The sequence below is a fragment of the Leptonotus elevatus genome, chromosome 12, assembly GCF_054856555.1.
Source record: "Leptonotus elevatus isolate MCC_2025b chromosome 12, RoL_Lele_1.0, whole genome shotgun sequence".
NCBI lineage: Eukaryota > Metazoa > Chordata > Actinopteri > Syngnathiformes > Syngnathidae > Leptonotus > Leptonotus elevatus.
Window position 1 is genome coordinate 9,801,695 of NC_141250.1, and position 23,896 is coordinate 9,825,590.

General features: G+C 40.2%; 2 protein-coding genes and 1 long non-coding RNA gene across 8 annotated transcripts; 1 reads left to right on the top strand and 2 right to left on the bottom strand.

Annotated features, from left to right (window-relative positions):
- Positions 1-114: 114 nt before the first annotated feature.
- LOC147164472 (nucleoside hydrolase) lies at positions 115-4,924 on the bottom strand. 4 transcript variants are annotated; one of them, XM_086090723.1, is made up of 7 exons: positions 4,706-4,924; positions 4,017-4,096; positions 3,073-3,260; positions 1,321-1,500; positions 893-1,004; positions 675-811; positions 115-608 (listed from the first exon to the last, which is right to left on the bottom strand). In XM_086090723.1, exons 1-7 carry the CDS (start codon positions 4,747-4,749, stop codon positions 261-263), a joined length of 1,089 nt encoding a protein of 362 aa, XP_085946849.1. In that variant the 5' UTR covers positions 4,750-4,924; the 3' UTR covers positions 115-260. The 4 variants fall into 4 exon arrangements, with proteins under 4 accessions (XP_085946849.1, XP_085946852.1, XP_085946851.1 ...); XM_086090726.1 differs by lacking the exon at positions 4,706-4,924 and adding an exon at positions 4,623-4,641; XM_086090725.1 differs by lacking the exon at positions 4,706-4,924 and adding an exon at positions 4,536-4,614.
- A 92-nt stretch (positions 4,925-5,016) lies between these two features.
- LOC147164473 (uncharacterized) lies at positions 5,017-14,339 on the top strand. Of its 2 annotated transcripts, XR_015096635.1 has the most exons (5): positions 5,017-5,150; positions 6,635-6,990; positions 9,537-10,646; positions 10,714-10,911; positions 12,537-14,339. It is a non-coding gene; the product is annotated as an uncharacterized LOC147164473 (long non-coding RNA). The 2 variants fall into 2 exon arrangements; XR_015096634.1 differs by lacking the exon at positions 5,017-5,150 and having other exon boundaries at positions 6,508-10,646.
- On the bottom strand, positions 5,269-23,248 carry inpp4aa (inositol polyphosphate-4-phosphatase type I Aa). Of its 2 annotated transcripts, none has more exons than XM_086090721.1 (24): positions 23,102-23,248; positions 19,513-19,761; positions 19,376-19,420; positions 17,666-17,784; positions 17,479-17,595; positions 17,309-17,388; positions 16,937-17,054; positions 16,644-16,734; positions 16,418-16,565; positions 15,426-15,556; positions 15,042-15,146; positions 14,339-14,447; positions 14,231-14,248; positions 13,977-14,157; positions 12,747-13,016; positions 12,519-12,666; positions 11,096-11,128; positions 10,733-10,905; positions 10,528-10,651; positions 10,120-10,387; positions 9,570-9,667; positions 9,353-9,465; positions 7,176-7,330; positions 5,269-6,950 (listed from the first exon to the last, which is right to left on the bottom strand). In XM_086090721.1, the coding sequence occupies exons 2-24, from the start codon at positions 19,640-19,642 to the stop codon at positions 6,818-6,820; spliced, it is 2,907 nt and encodes a 968-aa protein (XP_085946847.1). In that variant the 5' UTR covers positions 19,643-19,761; positions 23,102-23,248; the 3' UTR covers positions 5,269-6,817. The 2 variants fall into 2 exon arrangements, with proteins under 2 accessions (XP_085946847.1, XP_085946846.1); XM_086090720.1 differs by having other exon boundaries at positions 23,044-23,240.
- Between the last annotated feature and the right edge of the window lie 648 nt (positions 23,249-23,896).

Genomic DNA, 23,896 nt, shown 5'->3' on the forward strand with positions numbered 1-23,896 from the left:
TTATATGCTATTATTAATGGCTATTGATAGTCATCAACGTGAATGCACTGATCATGTTAATAATTTCTCACAAACATTCTCAACAATGATTTAACAAGGTAGGAAACAGACAAATATCAAAATGCAAGACTTTATTTCTCTTCAACTGAGGAAATCACAACGTAAGTTATTCTTAGAACTATTCATGTGGACCTACTCGTGGCCACGGGCACCATATTGGTGACCCAAGGTCTACACTGTCCTGAAAAGAGGAAAAGAAACTACTTCAAGGCCGCCATCATCATCTCCTTAAACTTCTCCATGTCCACCTTCTTCATGATGAGAGCTTTGTGAGTCTTCTTGAGGAAGCCCACCGTGTCCACCACCATCATGCCCCGCGTGTGCGTGCCCGTCAGCTCCACGCTGACCGGGTAGGAGTCGCTCTCTGTGACGAACGCGTCGTCCACGGCGGCCGCCATGGCGTACGAGTCGCAGGAGACGAAGCCGCTGCCGCCCACGAACACATTCTGGGCGCACTCGCTGAGTGACGCCTCAATGCTGTGGCGGAAGATGCGCGCCATGAAGCGAGCTTTGGGCGTGGGCTGCGCCAGCCAGGCGTCGCAGAACTCCTGGAAGAGATGATGTCATCAATTATGGAATTTATGTCCGATGAAAATAACCTGTTAAGTGCGCACCCAGGACAGTTTGCTGTAGCAGGTAAACTCCCAGCATGCCAAGTAGGTTGGGCAGCTGTAGTCGTTCAGCACGATGTACGCCGCTTCTGGATCGGCTGCAAAGTTGAACTCGCCGCACACTGTGGTGTTCCCTCGTGCTAAGCAAACAGCCGGAAACGGGTCACTTAAAAGCACTTCGAAGTAATTATTACTTTTTGAAGGCAAATTACTCCACTGACATTCAGTGTTGCCGCCCATGATGTAAAGCCCTCGCAGCTTGCTCGGCAAGGACGGATCCAACCTTACAGCCAGAGCCAAGTTGGTGAGTGGCGCCGTGGCAACCAGCGATACCTGGCAGGGGTGCGGGAGAACCACACACTGGTCACAACGTTAGGTACACCAACAGCTGGAACAAGAATGTTGTTTTGAATGACTTTGGCAGACAGGTAGTCAACAATGTTGACATTGTGAGAAGTAGTTGCTTGAAAGTGGCTCTGGATTTTCAGCCATCCTAGGTGGAAAGTCATGGGCGATTACAACCAATAAATATGCATCTTTATCATTTTTTTTATTTTTATTTTTTACTTAAACCACTCTTTGTCAGGAACACAATTTAACACTGATCTCGTTCGATGGTGCAGGTGTACCTAATATTGCGGTCGCTCACCTCTCCCGGGTTCTCGTCGACGATTCTGATCATAGCCGACACGGCTCCCTCCTCCCGCACCAGGTCCACGCTGGGAGCGTTCGGGTCGGGCGCGTCTCCCAGGCCGTCCAGCCCATGGAAGTGGCCCGCGTCAATTGTGTTGCCTATGAGGGGCTTGGCAGCACCTTTAAAAACCGGAATCTAGCACATGAAATTAACTGAGTTGGAATATATTGTTGTGTTAATGAAGTTATATTTTACACAAAATGATACGTGAATAGTCATAATGTTCTGAAAATCAATTCTGTTTTCTTCTAACAAGTAAGGTTACAAAAAAATACAAGAAGTTGTAATATTACAGAATAGTCACAAAGGTCAGTGTTCCAAAAATTAAAGGTTACAAAAAAATACAAGAAGTTGTAATATTACAGAATAGTCACAAAGGTCAGTGTTCCAAAAATTAAGTCAGTTCTTTTGGGGAAAGAAGTCATGTTATGAAAATCAATCATGTGTTTTGAACAATAAAGTCTAAACGTATACCAACATAATGCTGTTAGCAAAAAGTATTTTTGTTTCAGGAGTGATTGTAAAATTTGAGGGATACATTTTAATCTTATGAAAATAAAGTTGTAATACAATATTAAGTCAAGAAAATGCTAATGTTATGAAAATAAAATCATATTTGTTCAATAAATCCTGACTATAGCAATATAATGTAAATGCATATTTTTTTAATTGAAAAAAATGTCAAATAAAAATATTAACAGTAAGTTATGGATAAAAAGATATAAAATAAAATAGATGAAACAAATAAAGTTTAGTTTTTTAGAAACGATGCCTTCATCACGAATCAGTATTCTCATAATTATAACACTTTTACAATTGTAGGACTGTTTTCATAGTTGTTTCACTTTTGATTTTAGTGGTTTGGTTACTAAATTTGTAAAGTACTATATGGGCTACAGTATACTTGTTCCGAGATGAAAGTTGTGACATTAACTCTGAAAAGTATGAAATTTAAATTATATATATATATATATATATATATATATATATATATATATATATATATATATATATATATATATATATAATTTTTTATTTAAAATTGATTAAAAATAGTCTAATTTTCTTCAAATCATGGTATTATGATCAAGTCTGAGAGTTAAGTAGTGTTTATTTTCTGAAAGGGAAAAAAAAACAATTCTGTAGTATTACTTTATCTGTTAGTTTGGTATCCATCCATCCATCCATTTTCTGTACCGCTTGTCCTCACAAGGGTCGCGGGGGTTGCTGGAGCCTATCCCAGCTGGCTTCGGGCAGTAGGCGGGGTACACCCTGAACTGGTTGCCAGCCAATCGCAGGGCACACAGAGACGAACAACCATACTCACAATCACACCTATGGACAATTTGGAGTGTCCAATTCACCTGCCATGCATGTTTTTGGAATGTGGGAGGAAACCGGAGTACCCGGAGAAAACCCACGCAAGCACGTGGAGAACATGCAAACTCCACCCAGGAAGGCCGAAGCCCGGACTTGATCTCACAACCTTTGCACTGGGAGGCGGACGTGCTAACCAGTCAGCCACCATGCCGCCCTAGTTTGGTATCTAGGTTTGAAAATGTAACTGCAAATTGCTAACTGAGCATTCCTGGTTGGAAGACAAGCAAGTTATTGTCACGCAGTCCCTGCCTGAACGTCACATGAGCGCAGTCAGCTCAACTCGCGTGAGGCTGCCTCTTCCAAATAGCTAAACCAAAATGGACCCACCTCAAGCCGGCCGCAAGCTTGCAGAACACGCAGCGTGTTCCTGCACACGTTCTCCACCGTGGTGTTTCCGTGCACGCACGTCACTCCCAGCAGGTCCACGTTGGGGGCGGCCAGCGCCAACATGATGGCCTGCGCGTCATCCACGCCGCAGTCCACATCCACCAGCAACTTCTTTTTCATCCTGGAGGCTTTTTTTGTTGTTGCACAATTTAACAGGACAGTTACACAAAAGTGACCAAACTTTTATGCTCAGTTTAATTTAAGTCAGTGATGTTTAAACTGCACACAAGGTTACAGTGGCTATGAAAGTGACATTTTATAAATAAAGCCTCTGTCTTGTTTTGATAAACACTTAGAGCTGCTATGCTGTTTATTGCTAGTCATGAGGGTGGTACTTGTAGAGCAGGGGTGTCAAACATAAATCCCGCAAAGGGGATTATTCCCGGCCTGCAAGATCATTTTGTATAGTGAAAAAAAAAAAAAAGTAATGTCGGACCAATTAATCAGCCGGCCACCATCAAAGCATATCAATTTAGGGCTGGCCCGCAAATAACGAAAATCTGTGTATAATGGACTATATGCCACGGAGGAAGCGGGACTTCTGAAAAAAAAAAAACATTCCGACTTCCGGTTTGCGACTGTGGGCCGTGTCCCAGTACTTGCGCTTCCGCCTTTGTGCCCCTCGGTTGCGCGACAGTGGCCGGAAACGGCACTGATGTGTAAGACCCGGAAGTCCGTGGCATCTACCCCATTGACGGCAATTTTATTTTTTTAATTATATACAATGATTTTACCGGTCCGGCCCACTTGGTAATATATTTTCCTCCTTGTGGCCCCTGAGCTAATATGAGTTTGACACCCCTGTTGTAGAGCAAAGTATTACTTTTAGGATGCTGCTTGGTTTAAAAAGGTTGTAAACCACTGACTTAAGTGATGGAACTTACCTTCTGGGTACGAAAATGAATTGAAGCATGCGATTGCTGGTGTTCTCAGAGAGTGAAAACAAACATCAGGCGATCTTAACCTTCGGACAGCAATAAAAAAAAAAAAAAGTAAGACAGTTGATAGCTGCTGTCGCAAAGTAATCGTTTTCATAATGTTACAAGAATAACGTTACGTTAGATGATGTTATGTAAATAGAAAAGTTGAAATGTTAGATAACGTTGATTTTAAGTGTGTGTGTGTGTGTGTGTGTGCGTGCGTGCGTGCGTGTGTGTGTGTTTTAAAGAAAAAAGTCCATGTTAAATCAAAAACAAAACAAAAAGTCTGGCAGTAACAAAAACTAGTTTGTGAAAACAGTGACGGATTTCTGTCGTCAATTAAATGTAAAATACAAATTCGAAAGGTTTTAAAATGTTATCATTTAGTGCTGGACTTCCTGAATACCCCCCCCGACCCCTCAAATTATTGTTTTATCCAAACTTCGCGAGACAAACAAATGGTGCCAACTGTTAAGCGATTGCCTTTAATATGTCACTTGTAATTTCCTTGCGTTTGATTTCGAAATCTCTTGCAAACCAGGAAAAAAATACCACAAATTCATAACGCACACGTCGATGCAACAATAGCGAATGCACACAAAGCAACAATTTAGCTCCTAATCAAGTGAAGTTTGGAAGGGATTTGGGATTACCTCCGTGCAAAGCTGCAGCACAAGACGGCTGCACACAGCGCCATGCAGGGAGGAGATAAAAGTCAAACAGGATGGAGAGCTCGCACAATGTCTGCTTTTCGAGTTGGTGAAGCGTGTAAATGTTAGTCTTTATGGACATAGTGGAGGAAATTTACACTAGCAAACCATTTGTAGTCATCTCACTCAAATTTAATACATGTTAAAGACGTATTCAATAATTTGTGTAGTTAAAAAAAAAGTTAGACGAGAGCTGTTCTTTCTGCTGGAGGAGCTATGTACACAATTCCGTCACTTCCGGTTGTAAATTTAAAGTAAACCACACATTTTCCATTTTGGCTCGCTAACTAGATACTTTTATATCACAATTAAAAAAAGAATACGTTAATGGTACTTTTGGTCAATAGTTGTGAATTTAGTACACTGTCTGTCTACGTCATTGACGAAGGTATTTTTAATACATCAACATTTTCAACAAATTACAGTAAACAATTTTGACTGGGCTATGTCGCTTAAACGTATTGAGTCTTGGAACATAAGAAGAAAAAAACATTTCAGGCCACATCTTTTTTTATTTTTTTATTCATCCATTTTTACTATCTCTTCCACTGTGTGCAAGTAATTTACTCGAGAATTTTAACAACAATAACATACATTAACATAAGTAGCTGTAAGCAAAATAACTATCATTGCTAAAATAAAATTGGCAGTGTCTGTTGATATAGTACAGTAAGATACATGGAGCCTGATATGGCAGCAACAGAGGAGGTGTTGTTATAGCTTTAATGCAACAATAATGATTTTTGATAATCCCATGCACGATTATTATTTTTTTTTTTGCATAACATTGTGCATAATTCAATTGAATGGGGCGAATCAAACCAAAACCAACACATGCTGCATGGTTGTTATCCTGCAAGGAAAGAGGCGCACTACAGGAGCTTCCAGTGTAATCAAATAATACAATACTCAATTCACAGCTGGTGCGCTTGGAACATTTTGTGAAGCTGACGCACAATCTTGGTTTTTCCTGCACATTCACTCATCTAATCATCATTTGTGGCATTTAGCTAACGATAAATTAACAAATATCAGGAGACTGGCTATTTACGAAGGCATATTAGGGCCCCACGGAACAGGAAAAAAGAAAACAGACTATGATAATGAAGTTGAATGTTTTCGAGATAATGTACTATTTCAAGAATGGTTGACAATATTTTCAAGATTAAATTTGCAATCTTATTAGGATAAAGAATGTTATTTAAGAAAAAAAAGTTGCATTTTAAGAGTAGTCATAATATTGCGAGAATAAAGATACTGTATATGGTCAAAATTCAAGTTGCAATACTATGAGGAAAAAGTAAATTTTCGGGACTAGTTTTAAGAAAAACATTTTCAAGATTAATTTTACGGGACTAAAGTTCTATGCGGGGTTTTTTTTAGATTAAAGTGATAATTTACGAGAATAGGGTTTGTTATTTTCAAGATAGTACAGTTTGGGAGGCTTGTAATCTTACAAGATTGAAGTCATGATTTTATGAGAATAAAAAAAAAGTCCTATATTTTCAAGAAAAAAAGTTTTACATTTTTAAAAAGTTGTATATTTTTTAGAACAAAAATTGTCTTGTACTTTTTTAAGTTTGAAGTCAAATGTGTTACGAGGTAAAGTTGTTGTTGTTTTTTTTACATTAAAATGATCATATTATGAGAATAAAATATATTTTCAATATTGAAGGAGTATTACGAGAATCACGAGTGGAAGTGAAGGAATGAAATCAAAAGACCATTATGTGTGTGATTTTGAATTTAACTTGTTAAATTAAATAAATATATTGTATTTAATCTAAAACATTCAGTATTCAACTTTTTTTTTCCTGAAAATATGTTTGCACGATTATGACTAATCTTGTCGTGTATTTTTTTTCTTTTCAGTGTGGCACTAATACTCCTGCGTCGTTGTACTTCAACTGAGAGGAAGCGGAACCACTTAGAAAACAATCTACAGTCGCACTTGGACATAAACAAATCTCCTTATCAGTGACTAAACACAACAAATGTCGCTGTGTGCATGTGTGTTGTAGGTGTTTCTATTCTCATCAGTCTTTTTTACTCTGGTTAGGATTCGACTTTCCCGTACGTTCCCTCCGGGGGGCGATACTGTTTGGGGAAGGCCTTGAGCTGGAGTGAGTTAAAGGCGTATTTGCGACATCCCACATTCTTCATGGTGTTCTCCCGTCTGCAGCCCTCGCTGTGTGCCCAAGGAAGGAAAACACATCACACCACATGAGGTAACGTAAAATTCCATTACAATTACTCATATAGAAAATACGATTTCTCCATTGAGACCAATTGAAATGCCCCCAAAACACAACTTTTTTTTTCAATCCGTTTTTAATCATGCATAATAGTTGTTGATGTGCTGTAAGTCAAGATACCATCGCATTTAGTGATCAGCATCTGGCGAGTAACTGACCTGCGCATACAGTCCAGGGCCTGATAGAAGACCTGCGGCGCCAGGGCGTGCTCCTGCTGCAGGATGTGACACTGCTCCAGGGTCAGCGACATGGCCGTGCGGTCCTTGGCGCTCTTGCAGCTTGTGAAGCGCACGCCGTTCAGGCGCCGGCACGCCTGCGCACAATAGATAGATGATCAAAGATACATTATTTGTAGGAAACGGTATCATTTCTCGCCTAATTGGAGGTGTCAAAGTACGAGCCACAAAATGGCTGCTTCACATCAAAATAGCCGCCTTCCTGTTTAAAATTTGGGCATGGGTTCTTAAGACTTTTTCATCTGTCCTGTTTTTCTGGACATGTCCATCAAACTTTGGGTTGAGGGCAAAAATTGTGTATTGGACACGTTTTTTTTTCTAACTTTCCAGGGGGTGCCATTGAGTACATTTTGAGATCGGGTTTGGAACCCCTCAAATAAGCAAATTTTCATCAGGATAAAGAAGCTTGCAAATAACACTTTGAGGCTTCCAAAAAGCAATAAAAAAAGATTTACAAGAATACTGGATGCTCACATTTTAGAGAAATTTTAATACTTTATTTTTCATACATGTTTCGACTTTTCTGCCTATCTGTTAAATTCCTGACATTTTTAGAAATTTTATGGACATATTATGGTCATTTTCTGCTTTTCCTCTTCCTTTTTGGACATTTTATGGCCACTTTTGGGATTCTTTTTAGGTATTTAAAAAAAACGTTTTCATCTATCTTTTGTCTTTCTTTTTCCGACATCTTAATAGTTTCAACACTATTTTTCAAATATTTAATTATTCCTTTTTTATTTAACCTTTTATTCATTTGCAGAATATTTCATCCCAAAAATTAAAATACATGTGTAAAAAAAAACATTAATTTCTTCTAAAAATTTTTAGAGACCCACAGGAGAGGGACTAAAGAACACCAGATGTGGCTCCAGAGCCGCAGGTTACAGACCCCTGTTCTAATAATTTACTTGCAATCCTCGACAGAAGAGCGAGTTTGCTGGATGGTTGTTTCACTCCCAGCCATTTTCACAGAAGCAACCCCCTTCACTCCCGGCTGTTTTACTGTATTTTGACAGATTTTGCAAGGCCCACATAATATTGTGTTCTATTGCTATAAAAACAAGGAACCTACCAAAAAAAAGATTAGCGTCTCTTCTTTCTTCAGGAAAAAAAAGTATATTTCTATCGGTTTCCGTTTAGCAGCAATGAGCATTAGCTAAGTTTTATCATTATTCACACATCTATCTAGAATTGTGAATTAATTAACTTTTTTTTCAACATGGCCCTGGTTGATCTCTTTTGCTCTGCTGTCACCTGCTGGCCGTTTGTGTAATAACTACCATTTGTTCAACTGTTTTTTTGCAGGTGAGAAGTTGCATCAAAGCCTTCTGTATGCTCTAGCACAGGGGTGTCATACATACGGCCCGCGGGCCGGATCAGGCCCACAAAGGGGTTTAATCCGGCCCGCGAGACGATTTTGGAAAGTAAAAAAAAAAATTGTAATGTTGGACCAATTAATCAGCCGGCCGCAATCAATCATAAATTCGTAATTTCACAAGCAGTCCTCAGGTGAGCAATGCAATTTGTACACGGAATCGTCCCGGATGTCATTATTTTATACACAACCTAAAGTTACGATTTGCTTAAAAAAATAAAATAAAATCATAGACCGACATAAACGTGTTAAATACGACACAAATTCAATTAAATTCAAAATTCTAACATCCTTGTAACTTCATCAACTGCGCCACACAATGCATTCTGGGAACAATATATATGCAAAACAGGTCGATTTAACACGTCCAGAACCCATACAGGCAAAGTGTTGCCGCATTACATTTGCATTCGTGTTTTTTGGGGGGGGAACAATACGATTACAGTTGAGCACCATAATTTAGGGCTAACCCACAAATAGTGAAAATCTGTGTATAATTGATGGCATTTGTTTTTAAGTAATATACCATTATTTTACCGATCCGGCCCACTTGGTAATATATTAGCCTACCCTGAGATAATATGAGTTTGACACCCCTGCTCTATCCTAAAAAACAAACGTTTTTTAAAAAAAACGTATAAACACGTCTTTGGGACACTTAAAACATTTAAAATAGAACCTATTTATACGTTTTTGGGAGCAAATGAGTTAAGCACTGTACCTCTGCCGCCTGCCACAAAATCTCCACGTTCTTGCTCTTTTTGGCGTTGACGTTGTGGTTAAGCTGCTTGAGCAGATCGGACAGACTGGTGGTGCTACGGGAGCGTGGAAGGCCTAAGAGGACAACAGTAGGAAGAACAGTGGAGGTGAGGAAAACTTTTTTTTCTTTTCTTTTTTTTTTACAGTTGTCTTTGTGATTTAAAGCCTGGCGGACGCACAGTCTTCTGGCAGGACTTCTTTAAAGTGGTCGTAGTACAAGCTGAGGCGAGCCATGCTCTCGACATTGATGACCTCCTGCAGAGATGTGTCTCCAAACCTGCACGCACACCAACAGACATAATAGACATAGTACACTTGCCCAATATTGCCTTTTAATAAAATCGCTGACTTTTTTTTTCTCGGTAAAATATTATTTTAATCAATGACGTTTTTGGTATTGCTGTACATCATCTGTACTGAATAAGGAGGTCAAACGGTTTATTTATTAACCTACACTTAGTGAGCTTTATTTTTTTTATCTAGTACTTGCCAAATACTGTACCTACTCTACATATAAAAAAGAAAAAGTAATACTAAAAACTCAAAACTAATACAATCTGTTCTAAAAACTAATTCAAACTGAATTTAAAATACAAAAATAAAAATGAAATTATAATGAAAAATACAAAACTAATTTAACTGCATGAAAATCTGAATTGAAAAAGATAGCAATTATGTCTTCTTACTGACTGACTTACTATTAATATAATTGTTTTTGAATCAACTTACTTCTCAGCTAGCGTTTGCTGCTCATTGATGCCTACGTTGAAGAGGACGGGCAGCACGCGCAGCAGCATGCCGTTCTGGATTTCCCGCGGCAGACTGTCGAAAATGGCGGCGGGGATGGGGACCCTGACGTTAAAGCCATTCCTGTTTCCCGTGATGACGGGCAGCATGTCCGGACTGAAGGCCGTACTCGCTTGCGTGATTTTAAAGGTGACGTTCCTCAGGTCGTTCACCCCGACGCTCATGTCCTCCAACATGGCGAGCTCCTCGCCTAAAGGTGCCAAAACACATTGGATGTAGTAACGACTGTGTTGGGGGTTCAGCTCCAATAAACGGCATGGCCCAGTTGTCAACTTGAATAAATAAACACCCTGCCTCAAATTATTGACACCAATATGTATACTATATTACCGTAGGTGCTGAGCAAGCTCTCATACTGCACCAGCAGGCCGATGGTGTGCAGCTGCTTGAGGAAGCCCGAGTCGCACAAGCTGTTCCTCAGCTTGAGGACGAAGCCACAGATTAGAGACGTTAGCTGTAAACACACCGACAGAAATCACCATCATCGTCATCATCATCATCTTCATCCGTTTGCAGGCGGCTGCCGAGAACTGACGGTTTGGCAGAAGACGACGTCGCGGCGGTACTGCAGCGTGAGGCTCATGGCGATGGTGGGGGCGCTGTCCTGCATGAGGAGGAACACCATTGCTTTTTTGGCTTTGTCGCTCATCAGCGAGGCGCAGTCGCTCAGCGTGGACAGCAGAGGGTGCAGGGCCTCCGCCCACTCGCCTGCAGGTAAGAGGCCACATTTGCATCGTGCTACACCTTTTTTTCTAAAGCCCTTTCTTTGCAATAAAAGGCCCCAAAAATTCAAAAGACAAGAATTAATTTGTGGTGCCCGCTGAGATCTAGTAAAGCACCCGGAGATCTTGAGTGACATCATGCATTTCAACTTTTATTGTCTTAATTCAGACCTTACCTGGTGATGTTTTATCCTGCTCAGGACTGCTACCTAACAGTGAAAAAGCAACACTCAGTGAGCATGTGTTTTTTTTTTTATGGTTTCATACATGGTTATATCTTGCTTTACATTCTACAAACTTTCACTTTGATTTACGGTTTATCTTTGTGTCATCAGTCTGTGTTACTTTTTTTTAAGACTACCGGTAGACTGCAATTTCCACTTTCCAGCCTGGCCTTTCAGCCAGTTAAGCACTCTTAAAAACAGTTGGATCAAAATAACCCAAATTGGGTCAAAAGGGACTGACCCAACTTTTTGGGTTATTCAATTGACCCAAAATGTTGGGTCAAATGAATAACCCACAAAATAACCCATATAGCTGGGTTGTGTTGTTGTGGGTTATTGATTTAATCAGACCTAACTTTTTGGGTCAAATAAATCAAAAAGTTGGGTCGGTTCATTTTTAACTCATTTCAATTAACCCCAAAAGTTGGGTCAAATGAAATCAATAACCCACAAAACCCCAACCTTTTGGGTTAAATAACTCAAAAAATAGAGTTGGCCCATTTTGACCCAATTCAACTGGGTTATTCAATTAACCCAACAAGTTGGGTCAAATTAATAAAAAATGGTTTGGTTTGTGGGTGATTCATTTAATTTGACCCAACTTTTTGGGTTAAATAACAAAAAAAAATGTGTTGGCCCATTATTGACCCAATTCAATCGGGTTATTTGATTAACCCAAAAAGTTAGGTCAATTTATTTTGACCCAAATTTTTTTTTTGGGGGGGGGGGGGGGTTAAATAACTTTAAAAGTTGGGTTGGTTCATTTTTTTACCAAAACCAATCGGGTTATTCAATTAACCCCAAATGTTGGGTGAAATAAATAACCCACAAAATAACCCAAAACAATTGGTCTGGTTTGTTGGTGATTAATTCAATTTGACCCAACTTTTTAAGTTAAATAACTCAAAAAGTTGGTTAATTTTTTAACAAAACCAATCGGGTTATTCAATTAACCCCAAATGTTGGGTGAAATAAATAACCCACAAAATAACCCAAAACAATTGGTCTGGTTTGTTGGTGATTAATTCAATTTGACCCAACTTTTTAAGTTAAATAACTCAAAAAGTTGGTTCATTTTTTAACAAAACCAATCGAATTATTCAATTAACCCAACAAGTTGGGTGAAATAAATCACCCACAATACAACCGAAGAAAATTGGGTTGGTTTGTGGGTGATTCATTTAAATTGACCCAACTTTTTCGACTTTAACAACTCCAAAAACTTGGGTCAGTCCATTCTTGACCCACTTTGGGTTACTTTTGACCCAACCGTTTTTAGGGTGCATAAAGCTAGGTTACCATGGATACGTTATACTTGCAGTGAGACTTATATGTGAATGGTTCCTCAACTACTATGAAAACATTAGAGGCTGACCTTTTTTGGTGTCTGCAGGGTCCTCACTGGCCAACGCGAACACGTCATCAGAGCTGCTGTCACTCTGGAGCTGATCCCCCCGCAGCAACCTGTCCACCCTCTGGATCACACATTCCAGACTCTTGTCCACATTCAGCCACACCTTGTCCTTCATAGACATTGCATAAGATAAAGACTCATAGTAAAGACACAAAATGCACACTATGAGGCTCGCGGAAGTCCTCGTACCCACTCCTCCCCGTGCAAGTCGGCGCGCTTGTTTCTAACCCAATCGATGCTCTCCGGAGGAGTAGCGAGGCGGAAAGGTGAGGTAGCCAATCGCGATGGGGATGACGGGTGGTGAGCGGGCGAGCGCGAGGGCGAGCGTGAGGAAGGCGAATGGGAGGATGAGGAAGGGGACCGGGTGCCTTGCAGGACGGGCTCTGGGCGGGCGGCGGCCAGGGCGATGATGGCTGAGGACAAGAGCTTGGAGTCACACACGCTCACCAACTGACGAGTCTGAAATAGGCCGGCAGACAGATTTTTCCATTATACTTAAAATTCCAAATTTGGCACACAACAGACTGTTAAAATTGTGAAAAATCAAGACGTTGTTTACGCTCTTAAAGACTCAGCAATCTGCTGAATGCGCTGAAACCACACCCCATTCAACTGACAATCGAATACCACTACTCCAACCTGGAAAAATGGATGCTACTATCTATCTATCTATCTATCTATCTATCTATCTATCTATCTATCTATCTATCTATCTATCTATCTATCTATCTATCTATCTATCTATCTATCTATCTATCTATCTATCTATCTATCTATCTATCTATCTATCTATCTATCTATCTATCTATCTATCTAGCTATCTAGCTATCTAGCTACCAGCTAGCTAGCTATCCATCTAGCTATATAGCTAGCTGGGGCACCAGGTTGCCTCGCCCGTGGGCCTGCAGTACAAATAGCTCACCAGTTTTGGGACATTGTGATTTTCTAGAAATATTTTAGAATTGATCATTCAAAAGTGTCAACACTGTTAGAGATTTACAGAAATATGCCTTACAAAGAGCGATCTTTTTTTCCTAATTGTTGTGTTTGATTTTTTGTATTTACATAAATGAATATGATTAATAATTACTCACAATGATGACATTATTACGAGTAATTTGAGCCAAATTGTTATTTCAGAAGTGTGTATCAAACTGGCAACATTAATCACATTAATCCGTACCCCAAAAATAGCTCTCACTTTGGTGAACTCTGTTATAGAATAATGTAGTTAAGTAAAGAAAGTTCATTTTAGTTAGGTTTCAGTCTCAGGTTTTTGGGTCATATTAACATTTTAAGTATCGTAATAAACGCACCAAAATGCAAATGTATTCCAAATATTTTTTTTATATCTCTTACTACTCATTATTCTACATGGCAACCCTAAATTCCCGACCAAATCCTTATTATTCTGCTCACCTTCTCTTTGAGGATGGCCAAAGTTCTCTCCAGCGCATTGGCCGAGCGCTCCTTGGCCGCTCTCGTCAGACGCTCGATGTAGTAGCACACTTGGGTCTTCAGTGTGTTAATTTGGCCAATCAGCTCCTTTGCTCTGACGACATCCTGCGGCTGGTACGCCATTCCTCTCGGCCCGCACGAACTGTGCAAAAACATTCGGTTGGTAATGTGTGGCACGAGTAGCAACGACGCGCCAACGTCATCGTCGGTCTCACCTCTCTTCGTCGTAAGATCTGGTGATGCAAAAAAAAACAAGGAGAGTGCGCCATGTTTATCTCCAATGAATCAATGTGGCTACACATGATAAACACTTTTTAACGTACTGTTTTCTGGCCTCTTCAAGCTTGTGCAGGAGTTTCCTCAGGCCGCAGCCTTTAAAGCCTTGATGGTGTGCAGCAGGAGCGCCGTTAGTCACCACGTCGTACGTGTGGTCTGATCGAATGACATAGGTCAAGGGTCATTGACAGCACCAAAAAAAATAAAAAATAAAAAAAGTCCAATGCAAGAGATGCTTCAAAAATTCTGCCTTGAAGGGGAAGTCAACCCCAAACATTTTCTTGACAATAATATGTTCTATGCAGCCCCACGAGTCAAAATATGGTAGTCTGGTTAATATTGCGTTAGTGGAATATGATTTAACAGCAAGTGCCATTTTGACACTTATTGTCGACTGAAGATGACATCAATGTTGCTCAGGTCTCAGGTAACAACCAATCACAGCGCAGCTTCTGAAAACGGGTGAGCTCTGATTGGTTGTTGCCTGAGCCCTGAGCAACTGTGATGTCATCTTCATTCGACAGCATGCGGCAAAATGGCCTCCCCCTGAGATGGAGAAAAACAGCTGGATTTTGCTTCATAACTCGTATTCCAAAAATGTCATATTAATCAGAATGTCATATTATTGTAACATATTATTGTCAACAAATGTTTAAGGTTGACTTGGTAAAAAACTCAGCTCTTAAAGTATTGGATGTCATTAGCCTGAACATTGGGTCGGCGGTGAGTGATAATACGTGGGGGAGTTACCGTAGCCGGACTCTCCTTGCACTCTCATCCTTTGGATGTGCAAATTTGTCGGCATAAACTCCAACTTACGCTCAGCCTTCAGTGTGCTGGATTTAAAAGAAGGTCCTGAAAGAGAGAAACACTATCGTTTGTTTCCATTTGAACTCAATCGCAAACCAAAACATCAGCACCTACCAAAAGCACAAAGAGTATTCAAGTAGAGCACTAGTTGTACAGACAGCATATTTATGTTCCACTAAACCCAACCGTTGGTGCTCCAAAATATAGTGTGTCCAATTTTATGTCCGACCCAAGCAGATTCATATCGTAATTGAACAATGTGGTTTTGCCAAAATGTTAAGAATGGTCGGGGGCTGTTTTCCAGTATAAAGTAAACATTCTTACCTTTGTATTCATGCAGGTCACTGATGGTCTCCTGATATGTGAGAATGATGGTCTGGTACTGAGTGATGATCTGCCTCCTGAGGTTCTCCCAGCACGGAGACAGCTCGCCCAGTTCCTCCAGCTCGCACACCCTATGTGACGTTACATTGGAATATGAGTTATGCAGCAAAATCCAGCTGTTTTTAATCCATCACAGGGGGTGGCCATTTTGCCACTTTCTGTCGACTGAAGATGACATCACAGTTGCTCAGGGCTTAGGCAATGGCCAATCACAGATCACCTGTTTTCTGAAGCTGAGCTGTGATTGGTTGTTACCTGAGACCTGAGCAACATTGATGTCATCTTCAGTTGACAATAAGTGGCAAAATGGCCGCCTTCAGATATTGATGGATTTTGCTGCTTAAATTTCATATATTCATACTAACGCAATATTAAATACCATATTTAGACTAGTAAGGCTGCATAGAACAAATTATTTTAAATGATTAAAAAAATTACAGGGAGCTTCCCGGGTCATCACTATGTGTTAAACTAAATTAAAAACTAAGCACGTAAATAGCTCCCTAAAGTTTTCCACTGTAAATAAAGTTTTCCAAAATTTCAACATAATTTCTTAATTCTAACTTTTTTTTTTTTTTTATAAAAATAAAAAGTGTCGGGCGTTCCCAGTGTCAGCATCAAGTGAAAATTTCAATAAATAAAATACATAAATAAAAAGTTCCCTGTATCACACTGAGCGACAACTGCATGTGAATGTAGCAAATTTGGGGTTTTCGTCAGGGTCTGTAAAAGGTTTCAAAAGATCTTAACAGATAGGGTAAAATTGTCTGAACATTTTCAAAATGTCTTTGCAACAAGTAAAAACTGTCTTACAAATCCTAACGAAAACCCTAAGTCCGCTACGTTCGCAAGCACTCACTGCCCAATGCGACGAGAGCTTTATCGATATTTGTCAAAAAATGTCAACTAGCGGCCTACAGTGTCCACGTTACCTGACGGCGTCCTCTTCCAGCAGCAACTTCACAAACTGCCGAGGGACGTGCAGGGACAGCACGCTCTCAGCCATCTGCTCCAGCACGCCGAGGTGGTTGCCGTCCGTGGTGGGGAAACGGTACGTCTGCGACATGACGCCTCCAAACACTGGCAACCACCAGAAACGTACCGGCGTGACGCCTTAGGAACTTTCTAGCGGTCCAGATGCTCTCCGGTGATACTCACCGGCCTTCAGCAGGGGATCTTTACACAGGGACGAAGACCTGGACTTGATGCCTTTGGTTTCGGTCAGGCTTTCGTCAACTGGAAGAACCATCTGAAAGCGTGTGCCAGACTTTCCATTGCTACATATTGAGGCAGCAAAGGCATTTACGCACTATATATTTTGACAAAATAAAGAGCAAAAGGTACCAATATCTATTCTCAAATGTGAGGAGTAAATGTAAGAAGCCATTGGAAAGTTAATACTCAATGTACAGATACCTGAAAAGCGCTACGAGCAATTCCTCACCACTCACCCTCCCGTTAAAAGTGTCTCCTCGCTGCAGTTTGGCAACCGGGGCTCTCTGCTCGCGTTTCTCCTCAATCTGCCAGGCGATGACCGTCAGGTTGCCCACTCGCTCATTTTCAGCCGACCTGGGAGTAAACTCGATGAGCGAAAATCTCCAGGGGGTGCTCAAGTTCGGTCCTCCAGCGCCCCCCTATCCAGCCTGTTTCCCTCCTGCAGCACAGCTGAATCTAATGACCGGCTTATCGGCGAGCTTTGCAGAAGCCTGATAACGACCCTGATCATGAATCAGGTGTGTTAGTGGAGAGGAACATGGATAGGGGCTCTCTGGGACCGAACTTGAGCACCCCTGAACTCGAGGTTACGCTTAAAGGAGGGCTACCTGAGAGTCAGGTGCAGGCGGTGGTGTTTGTCCTGCAGGAGCTCCTTCAAAGAAAATATGGCAGAGCCGAGCATGTACATCTGTTTGATACAAAACACAGGCGGTATTTTAGAGGGTTCACCCGAACGGGTGGGTTCGAAGTTGACACAAAAATTCCGGACGTGACTTACGGTGCCCTGTGAGCGATCCTTCACATCATAGACGGAGAGCTTGACCTGGGTCTGCTGAGTGATCAGAGAGTCCTGGAAGAAGGCCACACTGCTCAGGAAGATGGGGTTACTTGTCCCCTGCAGGCAACATGGAAGAAGGTCTCAACTGGTTCTCTTTCACGGCAATAAGGAAGGAAGTGGTCTGCACCTCAATGATTTCCGTTTGAGAGTGTTTGGTCCAGAAGGCCTGAGGGGGAGTGGTGCAGCTGACGGCCACGAAGCTGCTGGGCTTACGGTCCGCGGTGGGTGTGACCAGTTCACTGCAGACTGGAGGGAAACAGGAAGTCATGGAGCAGTCACTAAGCCGTCGCTAGGGTACCATAAGTCATTTGGTCAACGACGTTAAGCAAGTCCCAAGTCATCCTGGCTAAGTTGTGTAGCTCAATGTTGATGTCCATGTTTTCATCAAATCCTAAGATCTGAGATACTAAAACAGTCCCAACTGAACAGGGTGTTTTTCTGTCATTGCAAGGCTACACCAAAGTTGAAAGAATAAAAAAAACATACTCTACTTCCGGTTAACAGATTAGCCGAGGCGTAAAAATATTTTATTTTGAAAAGTGACCGGATTCTCTCTGTTTGCGACTGACTCTTGACGCATGCTAATTATCTCAGTCTCGTAGCACTGATGCTAATCGACAAGTTAGCAAAATGAGTAAGAAAACAGACATTTTTGGAAAGTTTCTTTGCAACGATGAAAAGGCCCAATGATGAGACAACACATGAGCCTATGACCAAGAAGAAAAAGAAAGGTGCATGGACTTACAGCTACAGGTGATTCCTACGCATGATGGGTCACTCTGCGGTGAGCGGCTCTTAACTCATTCACTGCCATTGACGACTATAGACGTCAAAAATTTATGGGAACTATTTCTCTTAGTTAAACTTTTTTTCCATTTCATTAAATTTTTTATGAAAACCTCGATTTTCTTTTTTAACAGATATAACATTTGTGATAAATCGTGAGTCAACTATTGAAGTCATGAGATTAATTACGAATACAAATTTTAATCGTCTGACGCCACTTATTTTTATTTTATTTTTTTAATTAGGGGCGTCAGGCGATTAATTTTTTAGAATTGTAATTAATCACATGACTTCACTAGTTAACTAATGATTAATCACAAATTTTATATCTGTTCTGATTGTACAATAAAAAAAATCTAGGTTTTCATACTCTTGTTAGCAAAACTGGAAAAAAAATGTTAAACTAATAGAAAGAGTTCAAATGAATTTTTGACGTCTATAGCCGTCAATGGCAGTGAATGAGTTAATTTAGCATTACGGTGAGTGAGTTACTCATGGACTTTATATTTGTTCTGTGGTGCCCTCCTTAAATCTATCTATCTCATAAATCAGCCAACTTGGCGCATTTAAGGAGGGCGCTGCTAATATAGTTACATAAAAATGTGGCTTCACATTTATTGTTATATCTATTTTTGTGTTGCTCGTATCATTCATAAGCATTACGTAGTGACCTCGCCATATTATGCTGTGAGTACAGGTACATAAAAATTTACCCTACAGAATTGAGAAATCATTTTGAAAGTCATTTTAATTTCGCAAAAGTCTCAATTTCATGAGAGTCCGAGCAAAAACTGCTCTATGTAAGGCCCAAGTCTTCTGGCCTAATTTGCGAGGAACGACCAAGTCACCAGGGTAGGTCGTTTTGTTCTAGTTAGTATTTGGAAGGTTAAACCCTTGTGTTGTGTGGTCTATTGAGTCCTCACTCCAATTCTTAAAGACCTCAAACCTGAGCTAATGAGGTGACGTGTAAGTCATGTGATCTAAGTCCAGAGTCCTTGTCCAAGAAGACACATTCAAGGACAAAATCCAAGTTGTGTTGTGCTGGTCTTACCCAAACTGAACTCTAACGCGGGCTCGTCTGGGTCCTGACTGTTCCCTGGAGACCAGAGAGGAAGAAGAGCTCTATTGGAAAACCTTTTTATCATAAATGGAGCGGACACGTTACCACGGATACGGTCACATGGTTACCTGACAGTGCCAGCCCCATCATCTCCGCCGAAAGATCAAACGTGTTGGCCCGGTAGACCGACCACGGCCTGTGTCGGGGGCTGCGCTCTTTCCCAGACATGGACGGGTCACGGCGCGGCTGAGGATGCATCCTTTTTTCTTTCTTTTTTTTAAAGTACCCTGAAGAAATCTCAAGCGAACCCAGAGCCTGAACTTCCCTCGCTAATATGGACGCCTTGTGCGATGATCTCAGCAGTCACGCTTGAGTCACTAATGAAATGCAAACAGGAAGAAGAGTGGGGGTTAGTCCGATGTCGCCATGGAAACAAATGAGACAGACAACTGATGGTAATGATGCTGCCATCATCCTCTCACACAGCTGGCTGCATTTAAATTGGCACAATTATCCGCTTACACGCACCCACTCTGTTGACGTGCTAATGTAGGCAGTGGCAAACTTTACCCAGTGTGAACTTTCACACGGAAAAAATACACCTGCTATCTGCTTATGCTCGAAGGTAGAGAATGTTAATCCCACAAACCGTTCTTACAACGTTAGAAGCGTAGAATTGTCCAAAACACAAGTGTCCCAATACTTACGGAGTACGCACTAATACCGTGTACCGATACAGCTAGTACTTTTGGTATATATAAAATTTCCTTTAAAACAATAACAAAACATTGTCAACAAAACCTTTCTTTGTCACACAGATGATGATTCGCCGATGTGTCAGATTATGGCAGTATAGCGCCAACTACTGCCGAGGAGGACTTACTCGATTTTCTTTGCCTTATTAAATATCGATGGCTGGTATCAGCAGCCTCCATGAATGCCCGATACTAATAAAAATATAAAGCCGTATTGGCCCTCGCCCATCCCTAATAATAATAATAATAACAGCAACAATAACAGCAATAATAATAATAATAATAATAGTAACCCCGCGAGTCTGTGACCCTTGTGAAGGAATAAGCAGTTAAGAAGATGGATGGATGGCTGCATGGATAATAATAATTATAATAATAATAATGTAAAAATTAGCTGAAATGTGCATTAGGTTTAGGAAAATTTAATAATTAATAATATTCACATAAAAATAAATAATTCAAAAGAATTGGGGATTAATATACAGTAATGAAAAAAACGCAAATATAACATAGAAATAATAAATTCCATAAATTCAATTGCAATGATTTTGTTATTGTCACTGTGTGATAGATTATTATGATTTATTACAAAAATATACACATAGTAAAATAATCAATTCAAATGCTTTGGGGAAAAATAAATAAATGATAGATATCATCTAAATATCAAAACAATCATTTGAAATGCATAATGTAAAATGAGAATTTTAAATACAACATAAAAAAATAATAAATATACAATTAAATAATTCATAATTCACTAACTGTCATTGTATACTGTATTGCTATTAATACAAAATAAATTAATACATTTAATAGTTCCTGCTAATGCTAAACTATAAATAAATGTATATGTAGCCTACATAATTGCAAAATCCTCTTAAGGATTTTTTATTTATTTATTTTTTACATTTTTTTTTGTTTCTGTCCATAACACAAGTTTAGATTAGTATAAATACATCACCAATAGGATACAGATGATCACGTGACGTTACACCAACAAAAAGGCAAGATCTTTATGTGTGTGTGCGTGTGTCTGTATGTTGTTGTGTATTCATGCGCAAGAGCATCCGCCATGGCGCTCTATTTTTACATATGAGTCTGTTTTGACGTCACCCGCCTAGTCCGACACATTCTGCTCCTTTGCCCAGTCACAGATGACAAAGCCATTACGGCTGCTATATGCCTCGTTAGTCTGTGAAGGGGTGGGTGGGCGGGGGGTCGTCATCATGAGTGGGGGGGCTGTATCACTGCCGGAGACACAGGGGGGAGCTTTGTAAAAGTGTCACAGTAGGTTTGTTACAACAACACAGGGGGTCAAAGATCATCGTGGCTACCATCATCATCCTCAGCTGCATGTTGCTCATTGGGCCACCTGATTCCTCCAAATAAATATCAGGAAAAGCAAATGTACTGTAAAGTGAAAGAAAGCAAGTCAAACTGCTAAAATGGACGCCGCTTTGAATGCATTGTTTGGAACGTGACATGCTAGCAAACAGCAGTGGTGGAGTATGACAGTCTCGAGTATGATGTGAATGTTATCCAAGAAGAGACTATGGGCAGCAAAGTGGAGATTGGGGCTTATAAATACAACAATGGAGAACAGTGAGGGTCTCCAGTCTTTACTACTCAGCATGTGAGGAGAAAAGGGTTAGAGAAAAAAAAACATCTAAAACTGTTCCAACCCATCAGTTCATTTCTTTTTGGGCTCCTTGTGGCTTGTCGGCTCCTGCCTGCAGCTCAACAATGAGCTCCCTGCTGGAAGCCGACAGTCAGATGCAGTCATGACCAGCTGTTCCCCCAAAACTCGGGCTTTTCAAACGAAATGCGCCATTAGCCTTGCGCTTCCCAGGACATGCCACACATCATCGACGAGGGCCACACAGTATAATGTGTGATACCGTTTCTAGTTTCCACATCATCACAATATTCTGCTGGTTTGCGAAAACCTCCTCTGAATGCTTATATGTAAAAGAACAAAATAAGTAAATAAATGACTATTTCAACCTATTCAAATGTGTTCAAATGAATGTAGAAGTTTAATAAATGTACAATTTCTCACTGATTTCAATCATTCAAACTGCAAAATGTTCAGCCCTCTTGTCCTATTTTCCTAACGGATTCCATGTTTGTTTGTTTTTAAATCATCCCAAATTAACAGGGACTTTTTGGGGGATACACAAATCTGAATTTCTCAACTAGTTCAAATCCAATCAAATCGATGAAGACATTTCCCAAATGCCCCTAAGATTCCACATTTCCTTTTTCTCCACTGATTAAATTCACATTCCCCTTGCAAACAATTTTCGAATTAATTGAGAAGAATTGTGAATTTACCTCTGTCGTATATTCACACATGGCAGATATTTTCCTACATTTCTGATTCATTCTGCAGCATACGATTCCTACGGCCATGTCATTTTCTTATTAGTCTCACAGTACTTGTAGCAGAGCGGACCGTATACAGCCCGTGGACTGCAGGTTGCCAATCTCTGCACTGACTTGTGCTGTGAACATACTAGGGTGGTGCCCTAGTACTTTCACAGTACAACAACCCTTCTTTGGTCCATCCTGAAGGACTCAAACGCACCACATCCGGTTGTAAATATAATGAAAACATCCCCTTTTTCCTCTTTATAATCCACAACCAATGGCCTGCATTTTAATCCCGCATGAAACATGGTGTGTCATCTCGTCTGTTTATTTGGATGATTGCATCACTAGTACGGTAACTGTGTGTGTACGTGTGTGCCAGTGTCACACAATAACACAACAATATACTACAAATTTGCGTCATGATGTCTGCTGATGCTTAAAATATAGGAGGAGGAGGAGGAGGAGGAGGGGGTGCGCACAGACGAAAACAAAACCAGCCCAACAGCGACATTAATTTATCATCAGCACCTTCTCGCTCCGTGTGCGTGACGTCATCAGGTAGTTCATGGAAATGAAGAAATCCGACCTTTGGGAGAGGAAGAGGAAGAAGAAGACGTGTTGTCATCGCGAAACAAGCGCTGCTGCTCTTTCATCCTTGCTGCTCGACGGCGTCTGCAGCCTGCACGAGACTCGCCCAGACTCCCTGTGACACCCTGCAGGGTCTCATTGAAGCCACTAGAGGGAGCTAAAAGCCTTCTCTGACGCAGGAACTTATACTACGGATACCCAAAGGAAATGTGAAATATATTTAATGAGGATACGTGGTATGGATAATGGAAGGATGGATTTTTAACGTTATTATTATTACAATAACAACAAAATTAATTTTGTTTGAACTATGTGATAGCAATAATGCGTTACTTTTATTAATAATTCAAGAAAATAGATATTCGGGAATAAAAAATAGGACTTAATGTTGTAAAAATGTATTTATAATTACAATTAGTATATGCAGTGAATATTAAAATAATCCACAATATTGAGTTGGACAGGCTAGAACTTTGAATGGTGAAAAACAGCTTCGAAATGCAAAAACCTGGCTTTTAAATTATGGTGTGTAATTTTTAAACAAATATTTACTGTACATGTATGTAAATAATATAGCCGTCTTATTTTATACAATGAACAAAATTAATTTAAAAAAAAAGATATTAAACGTTTTTACGAGAACGACATGTTGACAGTAAAAATATTTTTAAATAAGTTAGTGAAATTGTCCAATATGAATTAAATAATAATAATAATAAATAATGTACTATATAAATAAAGCCTAAACATTTATTTGATACTCAAAAGTAAAATGTTGGCAATATGTAAAAAT